The sequence below is a fragment of the Somniosus microcephalus genome, unplaced genomic scaffold (assembly GCF_052327205.1).
Source record: "Somniosus microcephalus isolate GS21.2 unplaced genomic scaffold, FLI_Smic_1.0 unresolved_chr6, whole genome shotgun sequence".
NCBI classification, from domain to species: Eukaryota; Metazoa; Chordata; class Chondrichthyes; order Squaliformes; family Somniosidae; genus Somniosus; species Somniosus microcephalus.
In genome coordinates this window covers 10,934,544-10,960,416 of record NW_028225184.1, presented here as the reverse complement: position 1 = coordinate 10,960,416, position 25,873 = coordinate 10,934,544, and the positions used below count along the sequence as shown (strand labels likewise).

At 50.9% G+C, this 25,873-nt stretch overlaps 1 protein-coding gene across 5 annotated transcripts; it reads left to right on the top strand.

Moving 5' to 3' along the window:
• Positions 1 to 845: 845 nt before the first annotated feature.
• Positions 846 to 25,243, top strand: b4galt3 (UDP-Gal:betaGlcNAc beta 1,4- galactosyltransferase, polypeptide 3). 5 transcript variants are annotated; one of them, XM_085978180.1, is made up of 8 exons: positions 849 to 1,052; positions 1,681 to 1,957; positions 4,109 to 4,344; positions 10,538 to 10,728; positions 10,934 to 11,056; positions 19,310 to 19,326; positions 23,553 to 23,657; positions 24,465 to 24,595. In XM_085978180.1, exons 2-7 carry the CDS (start codon positions 1,717 to 1,719, stop codon positions 23,612 to 23,614), a joined length of 870 nt encoding a protein of 289 aa, XP_085834306.1. In that variant the 5' UTR covers positions 849 to 1,052; positions 1,681 to 1,716; the 3' UTR covers positions 23,615 to 23,657; positions 24,465 to 24,595. The 5 variants fall into 5 exon arrangements, with proteins under 5 accessions (XP_085834305.1, XP_085834306.1, XP_085834307.1 ...); XM_085978179.1 differs by lacking the exon at positions 19,310 to 19,326 and having other exon boundaries at positions 846 to 931; positions 24,465 to 25,243; XM_085978178.1 differs by lacking the exon at positions 19,310 to 19,326 and having other exon boundaries at positions 852 to 1,007; positions 24,465 to 25,243.
• Positions 25,244 to 25,873: the final 630 nt, after the last annotated feature.

Here is a 25,873-nt window from a genome sequence, read left to right as displayed (position 1 = left end):
CGCCCCCCCCGTGTGAGCGGCGGGGCGGGGCCTGCGATTCAAGGGAAGGTTCCCGGAGTTTTTAAAGGCGCCCGTACCCTTATTTTCTGCCCACCGACAAAAAAAATAAAATTAACAAATTTTTAAAAGTTAACATCTTTAGGGGGGAAAGTGAAGGAAGGGACCTAAAAGTGAAGGAAGGGAGAGGTAGGGAGAGAAGAGAAGGGAGTCCCGCATCTGTTTGCCCCCTCACAGAAACACACACACTAACAGAGGCACAGCAAGATCCCACTAGATTTGACTTATTTAAAACAATTAATATATTTTGGGTGGAAAGTGAAGGAAGGGACCTAAAGTGAAGGAAGGGGGAGGTAGGGAGAGAAGAGAAGGGAGTCCCGCATCTGTTTGCCCCCCTCACAGAAACACAAACACACACAGAGGCACAGCAAGATCCCACTTTGGGTTGGGGGCGGGGTTACTGGGTGTGTGATGTCAGTGTGAGGGGGTGGGGTTACTGGGTGTGTGATGTCACAGTGTGAGGGGGCGGGGTTACTGGGTGTGTGATGTCACAGTGTGAGGGGCGGGGTTACTGGGTGTGTGATGTCAGTGTGAGGGGGCGGGGTTACTGGGTGTGTGATGTCAGTGTGAGGGGGTGGGGTTACTGGGTGTGTGATGTCACAGTGTGAGGGGGCGGGGTTACTGGGTGTGTGATGTCAGTGTGAGGGGGCGGGGTTACTGGGTGTGTGATGTCACAGTGTGAGGGGGCGGGGTTACTGGGTGTGTGATGTCAGTGTGAGGGGGCGGGGTTACTGGGTGTGTGATGTCAGTGTGAGGGGGCGGGGTTACTGGGGGGGGGGTGGTGTTGATGTCAGCACGCTGTCGCCCCGCGGGCGGGCGGTGACGCAGTGACGCCGGGGCCTAGCCGCCGTTGCCCGGGGAGACGGGGGCTGAGGTGAGTCTCGAGGCCTGAGCTCGGAGCCCGGAGCTGAGGTGAGTCTCGAGGCCTGAGCTCGGAGCCCGGAGCTGAGGTGAGTCTCGAGGCCGGAGCTCGGAGCTCGGAGCTCGGAGCTGAGGTGAGTCTCTTCCCCGCTGTCTCTCTCTCTCTCTCGCTGTCTGTGTCCCGGGGCTGGTGCTGATTAGCGGCTGGTCTCTGTCTCTGTCTCTCAGTCCCAGGGTGGGTGTGAGGAGCCCAAACCCTCTCCCTCCCTCTCCCCCTCATTACCTCATCCCCCTGACATCATTCTGGGTGATGTCATCACTTATTACATCATCCCGGGTGTTGTCATCACTTATTACATAATCCTGGGGGATGTCATCACTTATTACACCATCCTGAGTGATGTCATCACTTATTACACCATCCCGGGTGATGTCATCACTTATTACACCATCCCGGGTGATGTCATCACTTATTACACCATCCCGGCTGATGTCATCACTTATTACACCATCCCGGGTGATGTCATCACTTATTACACCATTCCGGGTGATGCCATAACTTATTACACCATCGTGGGTGATGTCATCCTTCCTCGCACCGTTCTGGGTGATGTCGTCACTTATTACACCATCCTGGGTGATGTCATCCTTTCTCGCACCGTCCCGGGTGATGTCATCGCTCCTCGCACCGTCCCGGGTGATGTCTTCCCTTGGGAGGAGGTACTGAGGCTAATGAATCTTCTTCCCTCCCCGTCTCCTCAGGACGAAGAGACGAACCCGCCCGCCCCGCCCGTGGCGATGAGCCTCTCGCTGGACCGGCAGTGCACTTTCTTCCTCCTGCTGGCCTCCCAGCTGCTCTTCCTGGTCTACTACTCCATCGGAGGTTTCCAGAGCATGGTGTCCATCTTCTCCTGGGGCGGGGAGCCCGTGTGGGACTACAGCAAGACCCACGACGTCTACGCCAACCTCAGCCTGATCCAGCAGGCCTTCACGGGGGTCAAGGGGCTGCCCGACTGCCCCAGCAAGTCGCCGTACCTGGGTAAGGCTGCACGCGGGCGGACCTGCCGCTCTGCCGCACCGGCATTGGACCGGGAGCGGCGTTCCGACAGACAGAAAGTGTGACGCATTATAGTGACTGACGTCGGAACAGGAGGAGCCCCATTCAGCCCCTCGAGCCTGTTACACAGGAACAGGAGGAGGCCCATTCAGCCCCCTTGAGCCTGTTACACAGGAACAGGAGGAGGCCCATTCAGCTCCTCGAGCCTGTTACACAGGAACAGGAGGAGGCCCATTCAGCCCCCACGAGCCTGTTACACAGGAACAGGAGGAGGCCCATTCAGCCCCCTCGAGCCTGTTACACAGGAACAGGAGGAGGCCCATTCAGCCCCCTCGAGCCTGTTACACAGGAACAGGAGGAGCCCATTCAGTCCCTTGAGCCTGTTACACAGGAACAGGAGGAGGCCCATTCAGCCCCTCGAACCTGCTCCGCCATTCAATGACATCATGGCTGATCTGTGACCTAACTCCATCCACCCGCCTTTGGCCCATATCCCTCAATATCTTTGGTTAACAGAAATCTATCAATCTCCGATTTAACATTAACAATCGATCCCCAGCATCAATTGCCCTTTGCGGAAGAGAGTTCCAAACTTCGACCACCCTTTGTGTGTAGAAGTGTTTCCTAACTTCACTCCTCAAAACAGTGACAGGATCGGACAAAGTCAACATGGATTTACAAAAGGTAAATCGTGCTTGACTAATCTACTGGAATTTTTTCAGGATGTAACTGGTAGAATAGATAAGGGAGAACCAGTAGATGTGGTGTATTTAGACTTTCAGAAGGCTTTCGATAAGGTCCCGCATAAGAGATTAGCGTGCAAAGTTAAAGCACATGGGATTGGGGGCAAGGTGTTGACTTGGATAGAGAACTGGTTGGCAGACAGGAAGCAGATTTGGAATAAATGGGTCTTTTTCCGAGTGGCAGGCAGTGACTAGTGGGGTACCGCAGGGATCGGTCCTTGGACCCCAGCTATTCACAATATATATTAATGATCTAGACGAGGGAACGAGATGTAATATCTCCAAGTTTGCAGACGACACAAAGCTGGGTGGGCGTGTGTGCTGTGAGGAGGATGCCGAGAAACTCCAGTATGATTGGGACAGGTTGGGTGATTGGGCAGATGCATGGCAGATGCAGTATAATGTGGATAAATGTGAGGTTATCCACTTTGGTGGCAAAAACAGGAAGGCAGATTATTATCTGAACGGCAATAGATTGGGAGAAGGGGAAGTGCAACGAGACCTGGGTGTCCTTGTGCACCAGTCGCTGAAGGTAAGCATGCAGGTGCAGCAGGCGGTTAAGAAGGCAAATAGTATGTTGGCCTTCGTAGCGAGAGGATTCGAGTACAGGAACAAGGATGTCTTGCTGCAGTTGTACAGGGCCTTGGTGAGACCACACCTTGAGTATTGTGTGCAGTTTTGGTCACCTTATCTGAGGAAGGATGTTCTTGCCATGGAGGGAGTGCAGCGAAGATTCACCAGACTGATACCTGGGATGGCAGGAATGACGTATGAGGAGAGATTGGGTCAATTGGGCTTATATTCGCTGGAGTTTAGAAGAATGAGAGGGGATCTCATTGAAACTTATAAAATTCTAACAGGACTAGACAGACTAGATGCAGGAAGGATGTTCCCGATGGTCGGGGAGTCCAGAACCAGGGGTCACAGTCTAAGGATAAGGGGTAAGCCATTTAGGACTGAGATGAGGAGGAATTTCTTCACCCAGAGAGTGGTGAACCTGTGGAATTCTCTACCACAGAAGGCAGTTGAGGCCAATTCATTAAATATATTCAAGAAGGAGTTGGATATATTTCTTAAGGCTAAAGGGATCAAGGGATATGGGGAGAAGGCAGGGACAGGGTACTGAATTTGGATGATCAGCCATGATCGCATTGAATGGCGGAGCGGGCTCGAGGGGCCGAACGGTCTACTCCTGCTCCTATCTTCTGTGTTACATTGAAATCCATTTGCCACAGTTTTGGACAGGAAGTGTGACGCATTATTCTGACGGACAGGAAGTGAGACGCGGGACAGGAAGGAAGCGTGCGTGACAGCGAGGCGTGACTGATAAGGACGCGGCCGTCTCGCTCTCTCTCTCCCTCTCCCCCAACCCCACTTCTCTTTTTTGCAGTCGGCCCCCTTGCCATCCACTTCGACCAGGTCCCCTCGCTGGCCGTGATTGAGGAGCGGAACCGGCTGGTCCACAGGGGCGGTTTCTACACCCCCCCCAACTGCGTGTCGGAGCATCGCACGGCTGTGATCATCCCTCACCGCAACCGAGAGAGCCACCTCCGCCATTTCCTCTACTATCTGCACCCCTTCCTTCAACGACAGCAGCTCCAGTACGGCATCTATATCATCCATCAGGTGAGGGAACTAGATGTCATACCTGCAAGTTTGCAGACGACACAAAGCTGGTTGGGCGTGTGTGCTGTGAGGAGGATGCCGAGAAACTCCAGGACGATTTGGACAGGTTGGGTGATCGGGCAGATGCAGTATAAGGTGGATAAATGCGAGGTTATCCACTTTGGTGGCAAAAACAGGAAGGCAGATTATTATCTGAACGCCAATAGATTGGGAAAAGGGGAAGTGCAACGAGACCTGGGTGTCCTTGTGCACCAGTCGCTGAAGGTAAGCATGCAGGTGCAGCAGGCGGTTAAGAAGGCAAATGGTATGTTGGCCTTCGTAGCAAGAGGATTCAAGTACAGGAACAAGGATGTCTTGCTACAGATGTACAGCACACACCTCGAGTATTGTGTGCAGTTTTGGTCGCCTTATCTGAGGAAGGATGTTCTTGCCATGGAGGGAGTGCAGCGAAGATTCACCAGGCTGATACCTGGGATGGCAGGAATGACGTATGAGGAGAGATTGGGTCGATTGGGCTTATACTCGCTGGAGTTTAGAAGAATGAGAGGGGATCTCATTGAAACTTATAAAATTCTAACAGGACTAGACAGACTAGATGCAGGAAGGGTGTTCCCGATGGCCGGGGAGTCCAGAACCAGGGGACACAGTCTAAGGATAAGGGGTAAGTCATTTAGGACAGAGATGAGGAGGAATTTCTTCACCCAGAGAGTGGTGAACCTGTGGAATTCTCTACCACAGAGGGCCGTGGAGGCCAATTCATTAAGTATATTCAAGAAGGAGTTGGATATATTTCTTAAGGCTAAAGGGATCAAGGGATATGGGGAGAAGGCAGGGACCGGGTACTGAATTTGGATGATCAGCCATGTTCGCATTGAATGGCGGAGCAGGCTCGAGGGGCCGAATGGCCTCCTCCTGCTCCTATCTTCTATGTTTCCAGGAGCAGGAGTCGGCCATTCGGCCCTTCGAGCCTGCTCCGCCATTCAATGAGATCAGGGCTGATCTTTTTTTTAATTCATTGATGGGATGTGGGCGTCGCTGGCTAGGCTAGGCCCGCATTCAGTGCCCATCCTTAATTGCCCTTGAGAAGATGGCGGTGAGCCGCCGCCTTGAACCGCTGCAGTCCATGTGGTGTAGGTACACCCACAATGCTGTTCGGAAGGGAGTTCCAGGATTTTGGCCCAGCGACAGTGAAGGAACGGCGATACAGGTCCAAGTCAGGATGGTGTGTGGCTTGGAGGGGAACTTGTAGGTGGTGGTGTTCCCATGCGTCTGCTGCCCTTGTCCTTCTAGGTGGACAAGGTCGTGGGTTTGGGAGGTGCTGCCGAAGAAGCCTTGGCACGTTGCTGCAGTGCATCTTGTAGATGGTACACACTGCAGCCACGGTACACCGGTGGTGGAGGGAGTGAATGTTTAAGGTGGTGGATGGGGGTGCCAGTCAAGCGGGCTGCTTTGTCCTGGATGGTATCGAGCTTCTTGAGTGTTGTTGGAGCTGCACTCATCCAGGCAAGTGGAGAGTATTCCATCACACTCCTGACTTGTGCCTTGTAGATGGTGGAAAGGCTTTGTGGAGTCAGGAGGTGAGACACTCGCCGCAGGTTACCCAGCCTCTGACCCGCTCTTGTAGCCACAGTATTTATGTGGCTGGTCCAGTTCAGTTTCTGATCAATGGTGACCCCCAGGATGTTGATAGTGGGGGATTCAGCGATGGTAATGCCATTGAATGTCAAGGGGAGATGGTTAGAGTCTCGCTTGTTGGAGATGGTCATTGCCTGGCCCTTGTGTGGTGCGAATGTTTGCCTCGAATATGATGATCTAGACGAGGGAACTAGATGTAATATCTCCAAGTTTGCAGACGGCACAAAGCTGGGTGGCCGTGTGTGCTGTGAGGAGGATGCCGAGAAACTCCAGTACGATTTGGACAGATTGGGCAGATGCAGTATAAGGTGGATAAATGCGAGGTTATCCACTTTGGTGGCAAAAACAGGAAGGCAGATTATTATCTGAACGGCAATAGATTGGGAAAAGGGGAAGTGCAACGAGACCTGGGTGTCCTTGTGCACCAGTCGCTGAAGGTAAGCATGCAGGTGCAGCAGGCGGTTAAGAAGGGGGCACAGATTTGAAGTAATTGGTGGAAGGTTTAGAGGGGATTTGAGGAGACCTTTTCTCACCCAGAGGGTCTGGAACTCACTGCCTGAAAGGGTGGTAGAGGCAGGAACCCTCACCACATTTTAAAAGTACTTGGATGTGCCCTTGAAGTGCCGTAACCTACAGGGCCACGGACCGAGAGCTGGAAAGTGGGATTAGGCTGGCTGTTTCTTTGTCAGTCGGCACGGACACAATGGGCCGAATGGCCTCCTTCTGTGTCGTAACTTCCCAAGATTCACCGCCCTCTGAGTGAAGAAATGTCTCCTCATCTCAGTCCTAAATGGCCAACCCCTTATCCTGCGACTGTGACCCCTGGTTCTCGACTCCCCAGCCAGGGGGGAAACAGCATCTCAGCATCGACCCTGTCAGTCACCCTCAGACTCTTATGGCCTAGAAATTCGGTGGGCTGCGCCACCAGTTAGCGCCCAGAGAGGGCACTCAGTGGCTTTAGCGCCACTGGCCACACCTCCCGCGATATTTAGCGGGGCGCTAATGGCGGCGTTGGCCTGTAGCGCCGCGCCGCCACCGATGACGTCATCGGTGTGCGCAGCGCCCCGATCACCATATTTGGTCGCGCCCGCCTCTTTAACGCCGGTCGCAAATCGCGACTGGTTCACAGGGCCTACCTGTGGCGGTAGTGACGCAAGTTAAGGTGGCGGTGCGGGGCCGCCGCTCCATCTCGCCCCACAGGACAACCCCCTCATTCCAGGAATCAATGTAGTGAACCTTTGCTGCCACAACCGCAACAACAACTAGCATTTATATAGCGCCTTTAGAATACAAAAACAGGGAGGTATTGCTTCAGTTGTACAAGGTATTGGTGAGACCGCAGCTGGAATACTGCGTGCAGTTTTGGTGTCCATACTTAAGAAAGGACATACTTGCTCTCGAGTCAGTACAAAGAAGGTTCACTCGGTTAATCCCGGGGATGAGGGGATGGACATATGAGGAGAGGTTGAGTAGATTGGGACTCTACTCATTGGAGTTCAGAAGAAATGAGAGGCGATCTTATTGAAACATATAAGATTGTGAAGGGGTTGGATCGGGTGGATGCAGGGAAGATCACAGAAACCTCACAGTGCAGATAGAGGCCATTTCGGCCCATCGAGCCTGCACCGACACATATCCCACCCGATCCCCGTAACCCCTACACCAACACATATCCCACCCGATCCCCGTAACCCCTACACCAACACATATCCCACCCTATCCCCACGTATTTAATCCCCCTAACACTAAGGGTCAATTTATCATAGCCAATCAACCTAACCCGCACATCTTTGGACTGTGGGAGGAAACCGGAGCACCCGGAGGAAACCCACGCAAACACGGGGAGAATGTGCAAACTCCACACAGACAGTCGCCCGAGGCCGGATTCGAACCCGGGTCCCTGGCGCTGTGAGGCAACAGTGCTAACCACTATGCCACCGTGCTGCCCGATGTTCCCGATGATGGGTGAAACTAGAACTAGGGGGCATAGTCTTAGAATAAGGGGCTGCTCTTTCAAAACTGAGATGAGGAGGAACTACTTCACTCAGAGGGTGGTAGGTCCATGGAATATGCCGCCCCAAAAAGCTGTAGAATCTACATCATTGCATAAATTTAAAACAGAAATAGACAGTTTCCTAGAAGTAAAGGGAATTAAGGGTTACGGGGAGCGGGCAGGAATTTGGACATGAGTCTAGGTTCGGATCGGACATGGCACTGTGGGTAGCGGAGCGGGCCCAGGGGCCGTGTAGCCTGATCCTGCTCCTGTTTCGTGTGTCTAATTCTGTTAGATTCAGGAGATGGTTCTGTGATAGTGGATTGGCGGTTAGGATCAGATCAGCCATGATCTTATTGAATGGCGGAGCAGGCTCGAGGGGCCGATTGGCCTACTCCTGCTCCTATTTCTTATGTTCTTTAAGGCAGTAAAACATCCCATGGCTTTTCACAGGAATGTAAGTCAGATATCATTTGACACCGAGCCACATCAGGAGATATTAGGACAGGTGAGCAAAAGCTGGGTCAAAGAGGTCATAGAAGACAGGAGCAGGAGTAGGCCATTCGGCCCCTCGAGCTTGCTCCGCCATTCAATGAGATCATGGCTGATCATCCAAATTCAGTACCCTGTCCCTGCTTTCTCCCCATATCCCTTGATCCCTTTAGCCTTAAGAAATATATCCAACTCCTTCTTGAATATATTTAATGAATTGGCCTCTACTGCCTTCTGTGGTAGAGAATTCCACAGGTTCACCACTCTCTGGGTGAAGAAATTCCTCCTCATCTCTGTCCTAAATAGCTTACCCCTTATCCTTAGACTGTGACCCCTGGTTCTGGACTCCCCGACCATCGGGAACATCCTTCCTGCATCTAGTCTGTCCAGTCCTGTTAGAATTTTATAAGTTTCGGTTTTAAGGAGCGTCTTAAAGGAGGAGAGAGAGGCGGAGAGGTTTAGGGAGGGAATTCCAGAGATCGGGGCCCCAGGCAGCTGAAGGCACGGCCGCCAATGGTGGAGCGATGGAAATCGGGGGATGCTCGAGAGGCCAGAATTGGAGGAGCGCAGAGATCTCGGAGGGGTGTAGGGGCTGGAGGAGGTTACAGAGATAGGGAGGGGTGTAGGGGCTGGAGGAGGTTACAGAGATAGGGAGGGGTGTAGGGGCTGGAGGAGGTTACAGAGATAGGGAGGGGTGTAGGGGCTGGAGGAGGTTACAGAGATAGGGAGGGGTGTAGGGGCTGGAGGAGATTACAGAGATAGGGAGGGGTGTAGGGGCTGGAGGAGGTTACAGAGATAGGGAGGGGTGTAGGGGTTGGAGGAGGTTACAGAGATAGGGAGGGTTGTAGGGGCTGGAGGAGGTTACAGAGATAGGGAGGGGTGTAGGGGCTGGAGGAGGTTACAGAGATAGGGCGGGGTGTAGGGGCTGGAGGAGGTTACAGAGATAGGGAGGGTTGTCGGGACTGGAGGAGGTTACAGAGATAGGGAGGGGGTGTAGGGGCTGGAGGAGGTTACAGAGATAGGAAGCGGTGTAGGGGCTGGAGGAGGTTACAGAGATAGGGAGGGTTGTAGGGGCTGGAGAAGGTTACAGAGATAGGGAGGGGTGTAGGGGCTGGAGGAGGTTACAGAGATCGGGAGGGGTGTAGGGGCTGGAGGAGGTTACAGAGATAGGGAGGGGTGTAGGGGCTGGAGGAGGTTACAGAGATAGGGAGGGGTGTAGGGGCTAGAGGAGGTTACAGAGATAGGGAGGGGTGTAGGGGCTTGAGGAGGTTACAGAGATAGGGCGGGGTGCAGGGGCTGGAGGAGGTTACAGAGATAGGGAGGGTTGTTGGGGCTGGAGGAGGTTACAGAGATAGGGAGGGGGTGTCGGGGCTGGAGGAGGTTACAGAGATAGGGAGGGTTGTAGGGGCTGGAGGAGGTTACAGAGATAGGGAGGGGGTGTAGGGGCTGGAGGAGGTTACAGAGATAGGGAGGGTTGTAGGGGCTGGAGGAGGTTACAGAGATAGGGAGGGGTGTAGGGGCTGGAGGAGGTTACAGAGATAGGGAGGGTTGTAGGGGCTGGAGGAGGTTACAGAGATAGGGCGGGGTGTAGGGGCTGGAGGAGGTTACAGAGATAGGGAGGGGTGTAGGGGCTGGAGGAGGTTACAGAGATAGGGAGGGGTTGTAGGGGCTGGAAGAGGTTACAGAGATAGGGAGGGGTGTTGGGCTGGAGGAGGTTACAGAGATAGGGAGGGGTGTAGGGGCTGGAGGAGGTTACAGAGATAGGGAGGGGTGTAGGGGCTGGAGGAGGTTACAGAGATAGGGAGGGGTGTTGGGCTGGAGGAGGTTACAGAGATAGGGAGGGGTGTAGGGGATGGAGGAGGTTACAGAGATAGGGAGGGGTGTTGGGCTGGAGGAGGTTACAGAGATAGGAAGGGGTGCAGGGGCTGGAGGAGGTTACAGAGATAGGGCGGGGTGTAGGGGCTGGATGAGGGTTTCAGCAGCGGATGAGCGGAGGCAGGGAGTCGACACACTGCGGCGCTGGATTTTGACCTGTGTGTGTGCCTGTGTGTGTTTCATTTCCCTCTTCCCCAGGCTGGCAATGAGACCTTTAACCGGGCCAAGCTCCTGAATGTCGGAGTGAAGGAGGCCATGCGAGACGAGGACTGGGATTGTCTCTTCCTGCACGACATCGATCTGATTCCCGAAAACGATCACAACATCTACGTCTGCGACCCGCGCAACCCCAAGCACGTCTCCATCGCAATGAACAAGTTCGGCTATCGGTAAGTCTGCACTCGCACCTAGCACACTCACACACCTCGCACACGCACACACGCGCGTTGAAATCACGATTAAAGGAACGTTCCTTCACACCCGGGCTCTCACACACAGACTGAAATCACTATTAACGGGGCGTTCCTGAAGAATTGTTCTGCCTGAATTTGTTTTGTGAGTCTGATCTGCTTTATTCTATTTTATATTTGGCAGTCTCCCGTACAACACATACTTCGGGGGAGTCTCGGCGGTTACACCAGAACAATATCTGCAAATGAATGGATTCCCCAACGAATATTGGGGCTGGGGCGGGGAGGACGATGATATCGCAACCAGGTAACCCCCTCCCGGGTATCTGTTATATATATATAAACCCCTCGAACCCCTCGATTAGATTCCAGCCTGTAACTCACTCCCGGGTATCTGTTATTCTATATATAAACCCCACCCCGAACCCCTCGATTAGATTCCAGCCTGTAACTCACTCCTGGGTATCTGTTATATATATATAAACCCCCCGAACCCCTCGATTAGATTCCAGCCTGTAACTCACTCCCGGGTATCTGTTATTCTATATATAAACCCCCCGAACCCCCCGATTAGATTCCAGCCTGTAACTCACTCCCGGGTATCTGTTATTCTATATATAAACCCCTCGAACCCCTCGATTAGATTCCAGCCTGTAACTCACTCCCGGGTATCTGTTATTCTATATATAAACCCCCCGAACCCCTCGATTAGATTCCAGCCTGTAACTCACTCCCGGGTATCTGTTATTCTATATATAAACCCCCCGAACCCCTCGATTAGATTCCAGCCTGTAACTCACTCCCGGGTATCTGTTATTCTATATATAAACCCCCCGAACCCCTCGATTAGATTCCAGCCTGTAACTCACTCCCGGGTATCTGTTATTCTATATATAAACCCCTCGAACCCCTCGATTAGATTCCAGCCTGTAACTCACTCCCGGGTATCTGTTATTCTATATATAAACCCCCCCGAACCCCTCGATTAGATTCCAGCCTGTAACTCATTCCCGGGTATCTGTTATTCTATATATAAACCCCCCGAACCCCTCGATTAGATTCCAGCCTGTAACTCACTCCCAGGTATCTGTTATTCTATATATAAACCCCCCCCTGAACCCCTCGATTAGATTCCAGCCTGTAACTCACTCCCACGTATCTGTTATTCTATATATAAACCCCCCCTGAACCCCTCGATTAGATTCCAGCCTGTAACTCACCCCCAGGTATCTGTTATTCTATATATAAACCCCCCGAACCCCTCGATTAGATTCCAGCCTGTAACTCACTCCCGGGTATCTGTTATTCTATATATAAACCCCCCAAACCCCTCGATTAGATTCCCGTCTGTAACTCACTCCCGGGTATCTGTTATATATATGTAAACCCCTCGAACCCCTCGATTAGATTCCAGTCTGTAACTCACTCTCGGGTATCTGTTATTCTATATATAAACCCCCCGAACCCCTCGATTAGATTCCAGTCTGTAACTCACTCCCGGGTATCTGTTATTCTATATATAAACCCCCCCGAACCCCTCGATTAGATTCCAGCCTGTAACTCACTCCCGGGTATCTGTTATTCTATATATAAACCCCTCGAACCACTCGATTAGATTCCAGTCTGTAACTCACTCCCGGGTATCTGTTATTCTATATATAAACCCCCCGAACCCCTCGATTAGATTCCAGCCTGTAACTCACTCCTGGGTATCTGTTATTCTATATATAAACCCCCCGAACCCCTCGATTAGATTCCAGCCTATAACTCACTCCTGGGTATCTGTTATTCTATATATAAACCCCTCGAACCCCTCGATTAGATTCCAGCCTGTAACTCACTCCCGGGTATCTGTTATATATATGTAAACCCCTCGAACCCCACGATTAGATTCCAGCCTGTAACTCACTCCCGGGTACCTGTTATTCTATATATAAACCCCTCGAACCCCTCGATTAGATTCCAGTCCGTAACCCCCTCCCGGGTATCTGTTATATATATGTAAACCCCTCGAACCCCTCGATTAGATTCCAGCCTGTAACTCACTCCCGGGTATCTGTTATTCTATATGTAAACCCCCCGAACCCCTCGATTAGATTCCAGCCTGTAACTCACTCCCGGGTATCTGTTATTCTATATATAAACCCCCCGAACCCCTCGATTAGATTCCAGCCTGTAACTCACTCCCGGGTATCTGTTATTCTATATATAAACCCCTAGAACCCCTCGATTAGATTCCAGCCTGTAACTCACTCCCGGGTATCTGTTATATATATATAAACCCCCCGAACCCCTCGATTAGATTCCAGCCTGTAACTCACTCCTGGGTATCTGTTATTCTATATATAAACCCCCTGAACCCCTCGATTAGATTCCAGCCTGTAACTCACTCCCGGGTATCTGTTATTCTATATATAAACCCCCGAACCCCTTGATTAGATTCCAGCCTGTAACTCACTCCCGGGTATCTGTTATTCTATATATAAACCCCCCGAACCCCTCGATTAGATTCCATCCTCTTACTCACTCCCGGGTATCTGTTATTCTGTATATAAACCCCCGAACCCCTGGATTAGATTCCAGCCTGTAACTCACTCCCGGGTATCTGTTATTCTATATATAAACCCCCTGAACCCCTCGATTAGATTCCAGCCTGTAACTCACTCCCGGGTATCTGTTATTCTATATATAAACCCCCGAACCCCTTGATTAGATTCCAGCCTGTGACTCACCCCCAGGCATCTGTTATTCTATATATAAACCCCCCGAACCCCTCGATTAGATTCCAGCCTGTAACTCACTCCCGGGTATCTGTTATTCTATATATAAACCCCCCGAACCCCTCGATTAGATTCCAGCCTGTAACTCACTCCCGGGTATCTGTTATTCTATATATAAACCCCCCCGAACCCCTCGATTAGATTCCAGCCTGTAACTCACTCCCGGGTATCTGTTATTCTATATATAAACCCCCCGAACCCCTCGATTAGATTCCAGCCTGTAACTCACTCCCGGGTATCTGTTATTCTATATATAAACCGCCCGAACCCCTCGATTAGATTCCAGCCTGTAACTCACTCCCGGGTATCTGTTATTCTATATATAAACCCCCCGAACCCCTCGATTAGATTCCAGCCTGTAACTCACTCCCGGGTATCTGTTATTCTATATATAAACCCCCCGAACCCCTCGATCAGATTCCAGCCTGTAACTCACTCCCGGGTATCTGTTATTCTATATATAAACCCCCCGAACCCCTCGATTAGATTCCAGCCTGTAACTCACTCCCGGGTATCTGTTATTCTATATATAAACCCCCCGAACCCCTCGATTAGATTCCAGCCTGTAACTCACTCCCGGGTATCCGTTATTCTATAGATAAACCCCCCGAACCCCTCGATTAAATTCCAGCCTGTAACTCACTCCCGGGTATCTGTTATTCTATATATAAACCCCCCGAACCCCTCGATTAGATTCCAGCCTGTAACTCACTCCCAGGTATCTGTTATTCTATATATAAACCCCCCGAACCCCTCGATTAGATTCCAGCCTGTAACTCACTCCCGGGTATCTGTTATTGTATATATAAACCGCCCCGAACCCCTCAATTAGATTCCAGCCTGTAACTCACTCCCGGGTATCTGTTATTCTATATATAAACCCCCCGAACCCCTCGATTAGATTCCAGCCTGTAACTCACTCCCGGGTATCTGTTATTCTATATATAAACCCCCCTGAACCCCTCGATTAGATTCCAGCCTGTAACTCACTCCCGGGTATCTGTTATTCTATATATAAACCCCCCGAACCCCTCGATTAGATTCCAGCCTGTAACTCACTCCCGGGTATCTGTTATTCTACATATAAACCCCCCGAACCCATCAATTAGATTCCAGCCTGTAACTCACTCCCGGGTATCTGTTATTCTATATATAAACCCCCTGAACCCCTCGATTAGATTCCAGCCTGTAACTCACTCCCGGGTATCTGTTATTCTATATATAAACCCCCCGAACCCCTCGATTAGATTCCAGCCTGTAACTCACTCCCGGGTATCTGTTATTCTATATATAAACCCCCCGAACCCCCCGATTAGATTCCAGCCTGTAACTCACTCCCGGGTATCTGTTATTCTATATATAAACCCCCCCCGAACCCCTCGATTAGATTCCAGCCTGTAACTCACTCCCGGGTATCTGTTATTCTATATATAAACCCCCCGAACCCCTCGATTAGATTCCAGCCTGTAACTCACTCCCGGGTATCTGTTATTCTATATATAAACCCCCCGAACCCCTCGATTAGATTCCAGCCTGTAACTCACTCCCGGGTATCTGTTATTCTATATATAAACCCCCCGACCCCCTCGATTAGATTCCAGCCTGTAACTCACTCCCGGGTATCTGTTATTCTATATATAAACCGCCCGAACCCCTCGATTAGATTCCAGCCTGTAACTCACTCCCGGGTATCTGTTATTCTATATATAAACCCCCCGAACCCCTCGATTACATTCCAGCCTGTAACTCACTCCCGGGTATCTGTTATTCTATATATAAACCCCCCGAACCCCTCGATCAGATTCCAGCCTGTAACTCCCTCCCGGGTATCTGTTATTCTATATATAAACCCCCCGATTAGATTCCAGCCTGTAACTCACTCCCGGGTATCTGTTATTCTATATATAAACCCCCCGAACCCCTCGATTAGATTCCAGCCTGTAACTCACTCCCGGGTATCCGTTATTCTATAGATAAACCCCCCGAACCCCTCGATTAAATTCCAGCCTGCAACTCACTCCCGGGTATCTGTTATTCTGTATATAAACCCCCCGAACCCCTCGATTAGATTCCAGCCTGTAACTCACTCCCAGGTATCTGTTATTCTATATATAAATCCCCCGAACCCCTCGATTAGATTCCAGCCTGTAACTCACTCCCGGGTATCTGTTATTGTATATATAAACCGCCCCGAACCCCTCAATTAGATTCCAGCCTGTAACTCACTCCCGGGTATCTGTTATTCTATATATAAACCCCCCGAACCCCTCGATTAGATTCCAGCCTGTAACTCACTCCCGGGTATCTGTTATTCTATATATAAACCCCCCGAACCCCTCGATTAGATTCCAGCCTGTAACTCACTCCCGGGTATCTGTTATTCTATATATAAACCCCCCGAACCCCTCGATTAGATTCCAGCCTGTAACTCACTCCCGGGTATCTGTTATTCTATATATAAACCCCCCTGAACCCCTCGATTAGATTCCAGCCTGTAACTCACTCCCGGGTATCTGTTATTCTATATATAAACCCCCCGAACCCCTCGATTAGATTCCAGCCTGTAACTCACTCCCGGGTATCTGTTATTCTACATATAAACCCCCCGAACCCATCAATTAGATTCCAGCCTGTAACTCACTCCCGGGTATCTGTTATTCTATATATAAACCCCCCGAACCCCCCGATTAGATTCCAGCCTGTAACTCACTCCCGGGTATCTGTTATTCTATATATAAACCCCCCCCGAACCCCTCGATTAGATTCCAGCCTGTAACTCACTCCCGGGTATCTGTTATTCTATATATAAACCCCCCGAACCCCTCGATTAGATTCCAGCCTGTAACTCACTCCCGGGTATCTGTTATTCTATATATAAACCCCCCGAACCCCTCGATTAGATTCCAGCCTGTAACTCACTCCCGGGTATCTGTTATTCTATATATAAACCCCCCGAACCCCTCGATTAGATTCCACCCTGTAACTCACTCCCGGGTATCTGTTATTCTATATATAAACCCCTCGAAACCCTCGATTAGATTCCAGCCTGTAACTCACTCCCGGGTATCTGTTATTCTATATATAAACCCCTCGAACCCCTCGATTAGATTCCAGCCTGTAACTCACTCCCGGGTATCTGTTATTCTATATATAAACCCCCCGAACCCCTCGATTAGATTCCAGCCTGTAACTCACTCCCGGGTATCTGTTATTCTATATATAAACCCCCCGAACCCCTCGATTAGATTCCAGCCTGTAACTCACTCCCGGGTATCTGTTATTCTATATATAAACCCCCCGAACCCCTCGATTAGATTCCAGCCTGTAACTCACTCCCGGGTATCTGTTATTCTATATATAAACCCCTCGAACCCCTCGATTAGATTCCAGCCTGTAACTCACCCCCGGGTATCTGTTATTCTATATATAAACCCCCCCAAACCCCTCGATTAGATTCCAGCCTGTAACTCACTCCTGGGTATCTGTTATTCTATATATAAACCCCCCGAACCCCTCGATTAGATTCCAGCCTGTAACTCACTCCCGGGTATCTGTTATTCTATATATAAACCCCCCGAACCCCTCGATTAGATTCCAGTCTGTAACTCACTCCCGGGTATCTGTTATTCTATATATAAACCACCCGAACCCCTCGATTAGATTCCAGCCTGTAACTCACTCCCGGGCATCTGTTATTCTATATATAAACCCCCCGAACCCCTCGATTAGATTCCAGCCTGTAACTCACTCCCGGGTATCTGTTATTCCATATATAAACCCCCCCGAACCCCTCGATTAGATTCCAGTCTGTAACTCACTCCTGGGTATCCGTTATTCTATATATAAACCCCCCGAACCCCTCGATTAGATTCCAGCCTGTAACTCACTCCTGGGTATCTGTTATATATATGTAAACCCCTCGAACCCCTCGATTAGATTCCAGTCTGTAACTCACTCCTGGGTATCTGTTATTCTATATGTAAACCCCTCGATTAGATTCCAGTCTGTAACTCACTCCTGGGTATCTGTTATATATATGTAAACCCCCCGAACCCCTCGATTAGATTCCAGCCTGTAACTCACTCCTGGGTATCTGTTATATATATGTAAACCCCCCGAACCCCTCGATTAGATTCCAGCCTGTAACTCACTCCCGGGTATCTGTTATTCTATATATAAACCCCCCGAACCCCTCGATTAGATTCCAGTCTGTAACTCACTCCTGGGTATCTGTTATATATATGTAAACCCCCCGAACCCCTCGATTAGATTCCAGTCTGTAACTCACTCCTGGGTATCTGTTATTCTATATGTGAACCCCTCGATTAGATTCCAGTCTGTAACTCACTCCTGGGTATCTGTTATTCTATATGTAAACCCCCCGAACCCCTCGATTAGATTCCAGTCTGTAACTCACTCCTGGGTATCTGTTATTCTATATCTAAACCCCCCGAACCCCTCGATTAGATTCCAGTCTGTAACTCACTCCTGGGTATCTGTTATTCTATATGTAAACCCCCCGAACCCCTCGATTAGATTCCAGCCTGTAACTCACTCCCGGGTATCTGTTATTCTATATGTAAACCCCCCGAACCCCTCGATTAGATTCCAGTCTGTAACTCACTCCTGGGTATCTGTTATTCTATATATAAACCCCCCGAACCCCTCGATTAGATTCCAGCCTGTAACTCACTCCCGGGGTATCTGTTATTCTATATATAAACCCCCCGAACCCCTCGATTAGATTCCAGCCTGTAACTCACTCCCGGGTATCCGTTATTCTATATATAAACACCCCCCGAACCCCTCGATTAGATTCCAGCCTGTAACTCACCCCCCGGGTACCTGTTATTCTATATATAAACCCCCTGAACCCCTCGATTAGATTCCAGCCTGCAACTCACTCCCGGGTATCTGTTATTCTATATATAAACACCCCCCGAACCCCTCGATTAGATTCCAGCCTGTAACTCACTCCCGGGTATCTGTTATTCTATATATAAACCCCCCGAACCCCTCGATTAGATTCCAGCCTGTAACTCACTCCCGGGTACCTGTTATTCTATATATAAACCCCCTGAACCCCTCGATTAGATTCCAGCCTGCAACTCACTCCCGGGTATCTGTTATTCTATATATAAACCCCCCGAACCCCTCAATTAGATTCCAGCCTGTAACTCACTCCCGGGTATCCGTTATTCTATATATAAACCCCCCGAACCCCTCAATTAGATTCCAGCCTGTAACTCACTCCCGGGTATCCGTTATTCTATATATAAACCCCCCGAACCCCTCAATTAGATTCCAGCCTGTAACTCACTCCCGGGTATCCGTTATTCTATATATAAACCTCCCGAACCCCTCAATTAGATTCCAGCCTGTAACTCACTCCCGGGTATCTGTTATTCTATATATAAACCCCCTGAACCCCTCGATTAGATTCCAGCCTGTAACTCACTCCCGAGGGAGAGACTGAATGAGAGAGATCGAGAGCGGGGGGGGTGCAGAGGGAGAGACAGGAGGAGGAGAGAGGGAGACTAAAGGAAAGTATCGAGAGGGAGAGATAGAAGGAGCGAGGTCGAGGAGGAGGGAGGGGGCCTGAAGGAGAGAGATTGTGGGGGAGAGAGGGAGGGAATCTGATCTTCACTGTCAACTGTTCCTGTTTGCTGTCTGCCGATTGTCTCATGATCTTGTTCTCAATCATATATCATTCTCTCTCCCACCCCCTCACACCTCGCCATCTTCCTGTCCCTCTGTCTCTCTGTACTGCAATTTACCAGGAACTCCGCAAGTCAAGGTGAGTCTCACACTGTCACCCAGTAACCCCTCTCTCCCCCAGCGCCCTGTGTTACTGACTGTATCTCTACTGATGTTAATCCAGCTCCCTCACAGTGTCACTCAGTAACCCCTCTCCCCCAGCGCCCTGTGTCACTGACTGTATCTCTACTGATGTTAATCCAGCTCCCTCACACTGTCACTCAGTAACCCCTCTCCCCCAGCGCCCTGTGTCACTGACTGTATCTCTACTGATGTTAATCCAGCTCCCTCACACTGTCACTCAGTAACCCCTCTCCCCCAGCGCCCTGTGTTACTGACTGTATCTCTACTGATGTTAATCCAGCTCCCTCACACTGTCACTCAGTAACCCCTCTCCCCCAGCACCCTGTGTTACTGACTGTATCTCTACTGATGTTAATCCAGCTCCCTCACACTGTCACTCAGTAACCCCTCTCCCCCAGCGCCCTGTGTTACTGACTGTATCTCTACTGATGTTAATCCAGCTCCCTCACACTGTCACTCAGTAACCACACTCCCCCAGCGCCCTGTGTTACTGACTGTATCTCTACTGATGTTAATCCAGCTCCCTCACACTGTCACTCAGTAACCCCTCTCCCCCAGCGCTCTGTGTTACTGACTGTATCTCCACTGATGTTAATCCAGCTCCCTCACACTGTCACTCAGTAACCCCTCTCCCCCAGCGCCCTGTGTCACTGACTGTATCTCTACTGATGTTAATCCAGCTCCCTCACACTGTCACTCAGTAACCCCTCTCCCCCAGCGCCCTGTGTTACTGACTGTATCTCTACTGATGTTAATCCAGCTCCCTCACACTGTCACTCAGTAACCACACTCCCCCAGCGCCCTGTGTTACTGACTGTATCTCTACTGATGTTAATCCAGCTCCCTCACACTGTCACTCAGTAACCCCTCTCCCCCAGCGCCCTGTGTTACTGACTGTATCTCTACTGATGTTAATCCAGCTCCCTCACACTGTCACTCAGTAACCACACTCCCCCAGCGCCCTGTGTTACTGACTGTATCTCGACTGATGTTAATCCAGCTCCCTCACACTGTCACTCAGTAACCCCTCTCCCCCAGCGCCCTGTGTTACTGACTGTATCTCTACTGATGTTAATCCAGCTCCCTCACACTGTCACTCAGTAACCCCTCTCCCCCAGCGCCCTGTTACTGACTGTATCTCTACTGATAATCCAGCTCCCTCACACTGTTGCTCAGTAACCCCTTTCCCCCAGCGCCCTGTGTTACTGACTGTATCTCTACTGATGTTAATCCAGCTCCCTCACACTGTCACTCAGTAACCCCTCTCCCCCAACGCTCTGTGTTACTGACTGTATCTCTACTGATGTTAATCCAGCTCCCCCACACTGTCACTCAGTAACCCCTCTCCCCCAGCGCTCTGTGTTACTGACTGTATCTCTACTGATGTTAATCCAGCTCCCCCACACTGTCACTCAGTAACCCCTCTCCCCCAGCGCTCTGTGTTACTGACTGTATCTCTACTGATGTTAATCCAGCTCCCTCACACTGTCACTCAGTAACCCCTCTCCCCCAGCGCCCTGTGTTACTGACTGTATCTCTACTGATGTTAATCCAGCTCCCTCACACTGTCACTCAGTAACCCCTCTCCCCCAGCGCCCTGTGTTACTGACTGTATCTCTACTGATGTTAATCCAGCTCCCTCACACTGTCACTCAGTAACCCCTCTCCCCCAGCGCCCTGTGTTACTGACTGATAAACGACATCCTAGGGTACTTAAGGAGGTGGCCCTGGAGATAGCAGATGCTCTAAGGATCATCTTCCGGAACTCCATTGACTCGGGAACAGTACCCGTGGATTGGAGGGTAGCTAATGTTACCCCAATATTTAAAAAGGGGGGTAGAGAGAAAGCAGGGAATTATAGACCAGTAAGCCTTACATCGGTTGTGGGCAAAATGCTAGAGTCCATTATTAAGGATAAAATAGCGGAGCACTTGACAAATGGGGAAAGGATCGGACAGAGTCAACATGGATTTACAAAGGGTAAATCGTGTTTGACTAATCTGCTGGAATTTTTTGAGGAAGTAACTGGTAAAATAGATGGGGGAGAGCCAGTGGATGTGGTGTACCTTGACTTCCAGAAAGCCTTCGATAAGGTTCCACACAAAAGATTATCATGCAAAATTAAGGCTCATGGGATTGGGGGCAAAGTATTAACGTGGATAGAGAACTGGCTGGCGGATAGAAAACAGAGAGTTGGAATAAACGGCTCGTTTTCGGAGTGGCAGGCAGTGACCAGCGGGGTGCCGCAAGGATCTGTCCTGGGACCCCAGCTGTTCACAATATATATAAATGATCTGGATCAGGGAATTGGATGCAATATTTCCAAATTCGCTGACGACACTAAACTAGGAGGAGGGGTGGGCTCTGATGAGGATGTCAGGAGGCTACAGTGCGATTTGGACAGGTTGGGGGAATGGGCGGATACGTGGCAGATGCACTATAATGTGGATAAATGCGAGGTTATCCACTTTGGGGGTAAAAACAGGAGGGTGGATTATTATCTAAATGGCAATAGATTGGGAGATGGGGAAGTGCAGAGGGACCTGGGTGTTCTTGTGCACCAGTCACTGAAGGAGAGCATGCAGGTGCAACAGGCGATTAAGAAGGCAAATGGTATGTTGGCCTTCATATCAAGGGGGTTCGAGTATAGGAATAGGGATACCTTACTACAGCTGTACAAGGTGCTGGTGAGACCGCATCTGGAGTATTGTGTACAGTTTTGGTCGCCCCATCTGCGGAAGGATGTTCTTGCCATGGAAAGAGTGCAGCGGCGATTCACCAGGCTGATACCTGGAATGGCGGGAATCACCTACGAGGAGAGATTGAATAGTTTGGGCTTGTACTCACTGGAGTTTAGAAGATTGAGAGGGGATCTCATCGAAACATATAAAATTATGGCAGGCCTGGACAGGCTGAATTCAGAGAGAATGTTTCCAATGGCCGGGGAGCACAGAACCAGGGGCCACAGTCTAAAAATAGCGGGCAAATCATTTAAAACAGAGATGAGGAAGAATTTCTTCACTCAAAGAGTGGTGAGCCTGTGGAATTCCCTGCCACAGAGGGCTGTGAAGGATAATTCAATAAATATTTTCAAGAGAGAATTGGATATATTTCTGAAGGCTAAGGGGATTAAGGGTTACGGAGAAAAGGCGGGGACGGGGTACTGAACTGGTAAGATCAGCTATGATCTCAGACGAAGATCAGCCATGATCTCATTGAATGGCGGAGCAGGCTCGAAGGGCCGAATGGCCTACTCCTGTTCCTATCTCTATGTTTCTCTGTTTCTACTGATGTTAATCCAGCTCCCTCACACTGTCACTCAGTAACCCCTCTCCCCCAGCGCCCTGTGTTACTGACTGTATCTCTACTGATGTTAATCCAGCTCCCTCACACTGTCACTCAGTAACCCCTCTCCCCCAGCGCCCTGTGTTACTGACTGTATCTCTACTGATGTTAATCCAGCTCCCTCACACTGTCACTCAGTAACCCCTCTCCCCCAGCGCCCTGTGTTACTGACTGTATCTCTACTGATGTTAATCCAGCTCCCTCACACTGTCGCTCAGTAACCCCTCTCCCCCAGCGCCCTGTGTTACTGACTGTATCTCTACTGATGTTAATCCAGCTCCCTCACACTGTCACTCAGTAACCCCTCTCCCCCAGCGCCCTGTGTTACTGACTGTATCTCTACTGATGTTAATCCAGCTCCCTCACACTGTCACTCAGTAACCCCTCTCCCCCCAGCGCCCTGTGTTACTGACTGTATCTCTACTGATGTTAATCCAGCTCCCTCACACTGTCACTCAGTAACCCCTCTCCCCCAGCGCCCTGTGTTACTGACTGTATCTCTACTGATGTTAATCCAGCTCCCTCACACTGTCACTCAGTAACCTCTCTCCCCCAGCGCCCTGTGTTACTGACTGTATCTCTACTGATGTTAATCCAGCTCCCTCACACTGTCACTCAGTAACCCCTCTCCCCCAGCGCCCTGTGTTACTGACTGTATCTCTACTGATGTTAATCCAGCTCCCTCAGTGTTGCTCTGTCTCCCTCTCGCCCTCTCCCTCTCCCCCCTCTCCCCCTCCCCCTCCCTCCCTCCCTCTCCCCCCTCCCTCTCCCTCTCTCCCTCCCTCTCTCCCCCTCCCCCGAGCTCCCTCCCACATTGACCTTTCTTCTCCTCCGCAGACTCTACCTGGCCGGGATGCAGATTTCCCGCCCCCCCCTCTCTGTTGGCCGCTACAAGATGATCAAACACAAGTTGGACAAGGGGAACGAGGAGAATCCCAAAAGGTAAAGCGGGTGATCAGGCTGTGGGCGGGGGTGGGGGCGGCGGGGAGAGAGGGTGTGTGGGCATTTCCTAACATTCCTGGTTCGGCCTTGGGCGGGGGCAGGAGTGGCAGTGTGGGGCGCAGCAAGGAACCGTCTTTGTGTGATTTGATTGGTTTGACAACAAAGCATGACGGGCAAGTGTTCACATAGGATTGTTTAATTATAAGTGGCTGCGCGTTTGGCGATTCCTACAGGTCCCATTTGTGTCGGTGTTACTGTGCTCCACACTCGGGGCGGTGGGGGGTTGATGGGCGGGAATTTCATTACTCACTGACCATGTTCTCTCTCTCTGTCTCACTCTGTCTCTCTCTCTGTGTGTCTCTCTCTGTGTGTCTCTCTCTGTGTGTCTCTCTCTCTGTCTCTCTCTCTCTGTCTCTCTCTGTCTCTCTCTCTGTCTCTCTCTCTCTCTCTCTCTCTGTCTCTCTCTCTCTCTCTCTGTCTCTCTCTCTGTCTCTCTCTCTCTGTCTCTCTCTGTCTCTCTCTCTGTCTCTCTCTCTGTCTCTCTCTCTCTCTCTCTGTCTCTCTCTCTCTCTCTGTCTCTCTCTCTCTCTGTCTGTCTCTGTCTCTCTCTGTCTCTCTCTGTCTCTCTCTGTCTCTCTCTGTCTCTCTCTCTGTCTCTCTCTGTCTCTGTCTCTCTCTGTCTCTGTCTCTCTCTGTCTCTCTCTCGCTGTCTCTCTCGCTGTCTCTCTCTCTCTGTCTCTCTCTCTCTGTCTCTCTGTCTCTGTCTCTGTCTCTCTCTCTCTCTGTCTCTCTCTCTCTCTCTCCCAGGTTCGACCTACTCTACCGCACCCGCCGGAACTGGCGGCAGGACGGAATGAACTCCCTGAGCTACACCGCCCTGAGCCGCCAGCGCCTCCCGCTGTTCACCAACATCACCGTCGACATCGGAGTGGCTCCCACGGCCCGCCCTCGGGGGCGGCGGGGCGGCGGCGGCGGAACTCCGAAGGAGGCGGGGACCCCTCCAGTCGCCTGAGCGGACGCCACATCCTCCAACCGAGGGCTGGGACACGGCTGAGAGTGCCGGTGACCTTGATCGGATTGTTCGCGCCCTCCGACCTCCCGGTGACCCCTGCCCCCCAACCCCCCTTGGGTACTGGACTAGATTGGACACTTGTTAGGAGATGTTAAGGTGTGTCTATGTGGGGGGGTGTGGAGAGAAAAATCTAACTCCCGCTCGCATGCGATATTCGACTGGGGGAGGCCTCGCAGCTGAGCTCCAATCGGCAACTCTTCCTCTCCCCCCCGCAGCCGCCAGACGCTGATTCCGAAAGCAACACTATTGGCAAAGGTCTCTGGCGCTCAGCACTGTCCACAATGTGACTGGCTTCCTCAGGGCAGGCCAGAATGGAGTCTGTGTGTGTGTCTGTGTGAGCGAGGGTGTGTGTCTGTCAGGGGGGCTCTGGGATAAGCTAACTGATCACAGACTAAGAATGGAGCCTAGGACTTTCCTGTGTCTGTGTGTAAAGAGCTTCCAATCTGTAATTACTTTTTCTAGTGCACTTGCTTATTGTCAATTTCTGGAAATAAATAATTTAATTTTTCTAATATTTGCTCGTCTCTCTCTCTCTCTGCTTCGAGGTTAGATACAGATTAGAGCTCCCTCTACACTGTCCCATCAAACACTCCCAGGGCAGGTACAGCACGGGGTTAGATACAGAGTAAAGCTCCCTCTACACTGTCCCATCAAACACTCCCAGGGCAGGTACAGCACGGATTAGATACAGAGTAAAGGTCCCTCTACACTGTCCCATCAAACACTCCCAGGGCAGGTACAGCACAGGTTAGGTACAGAGTAAAGCTCCCTCTACACTGTCCCATCAAACACTCCCAGGGCAGGTACAGCACGGGGTTAGATACAGAGTAAAGCTCCCTCTACACTGTCCCATCAAACACTCCCAGGGTGGGTACAGCACGGGTTAGATACACAGTAAAGCTCCCTCTACACTGTCACACACCATTCTCCTGTTCCTATGTAACAGGCTCGAGGGGCTGAATGGCCTCCTCCTGTGCCTGTGTAACAGGCTCGAGGGGCTGAATGGCCTCCTCCTGTTCCTGTATAACAGGCTCGAGGGGACTGAATGAGCCTCCTCCTGCTCCTGTGTAACAGGCTTGAGGGGGCTGAATGGGCCGCCTCCTGTTCCTGTGTAACAGGCTCAAGGGGCTGAATGGGCCTCCTC

Coding starts and splice junctions, on each gene's coding strand:
- b4galt3 (XM_085978179.1), top strand. CDS start 1,717: ATGAGCCTCTCGCTGGACCGGCAGTGCACTTTCTTCCTCCTGCTGGCC. Junction 4,345..10,537: donor GCATCTATATCATCCATCAG/GTGAGGGAACTA, acceptor CCTCTTCCCCAG/GCTGGCAATGAGACCTTTAA. Junction 10,729..10,933: donor ATGAACAAGTTCGGCTATCG/GTAAGTCTGCAC, acceptor TATATTTGGCAG/TCTCCCGTACAACACATACT.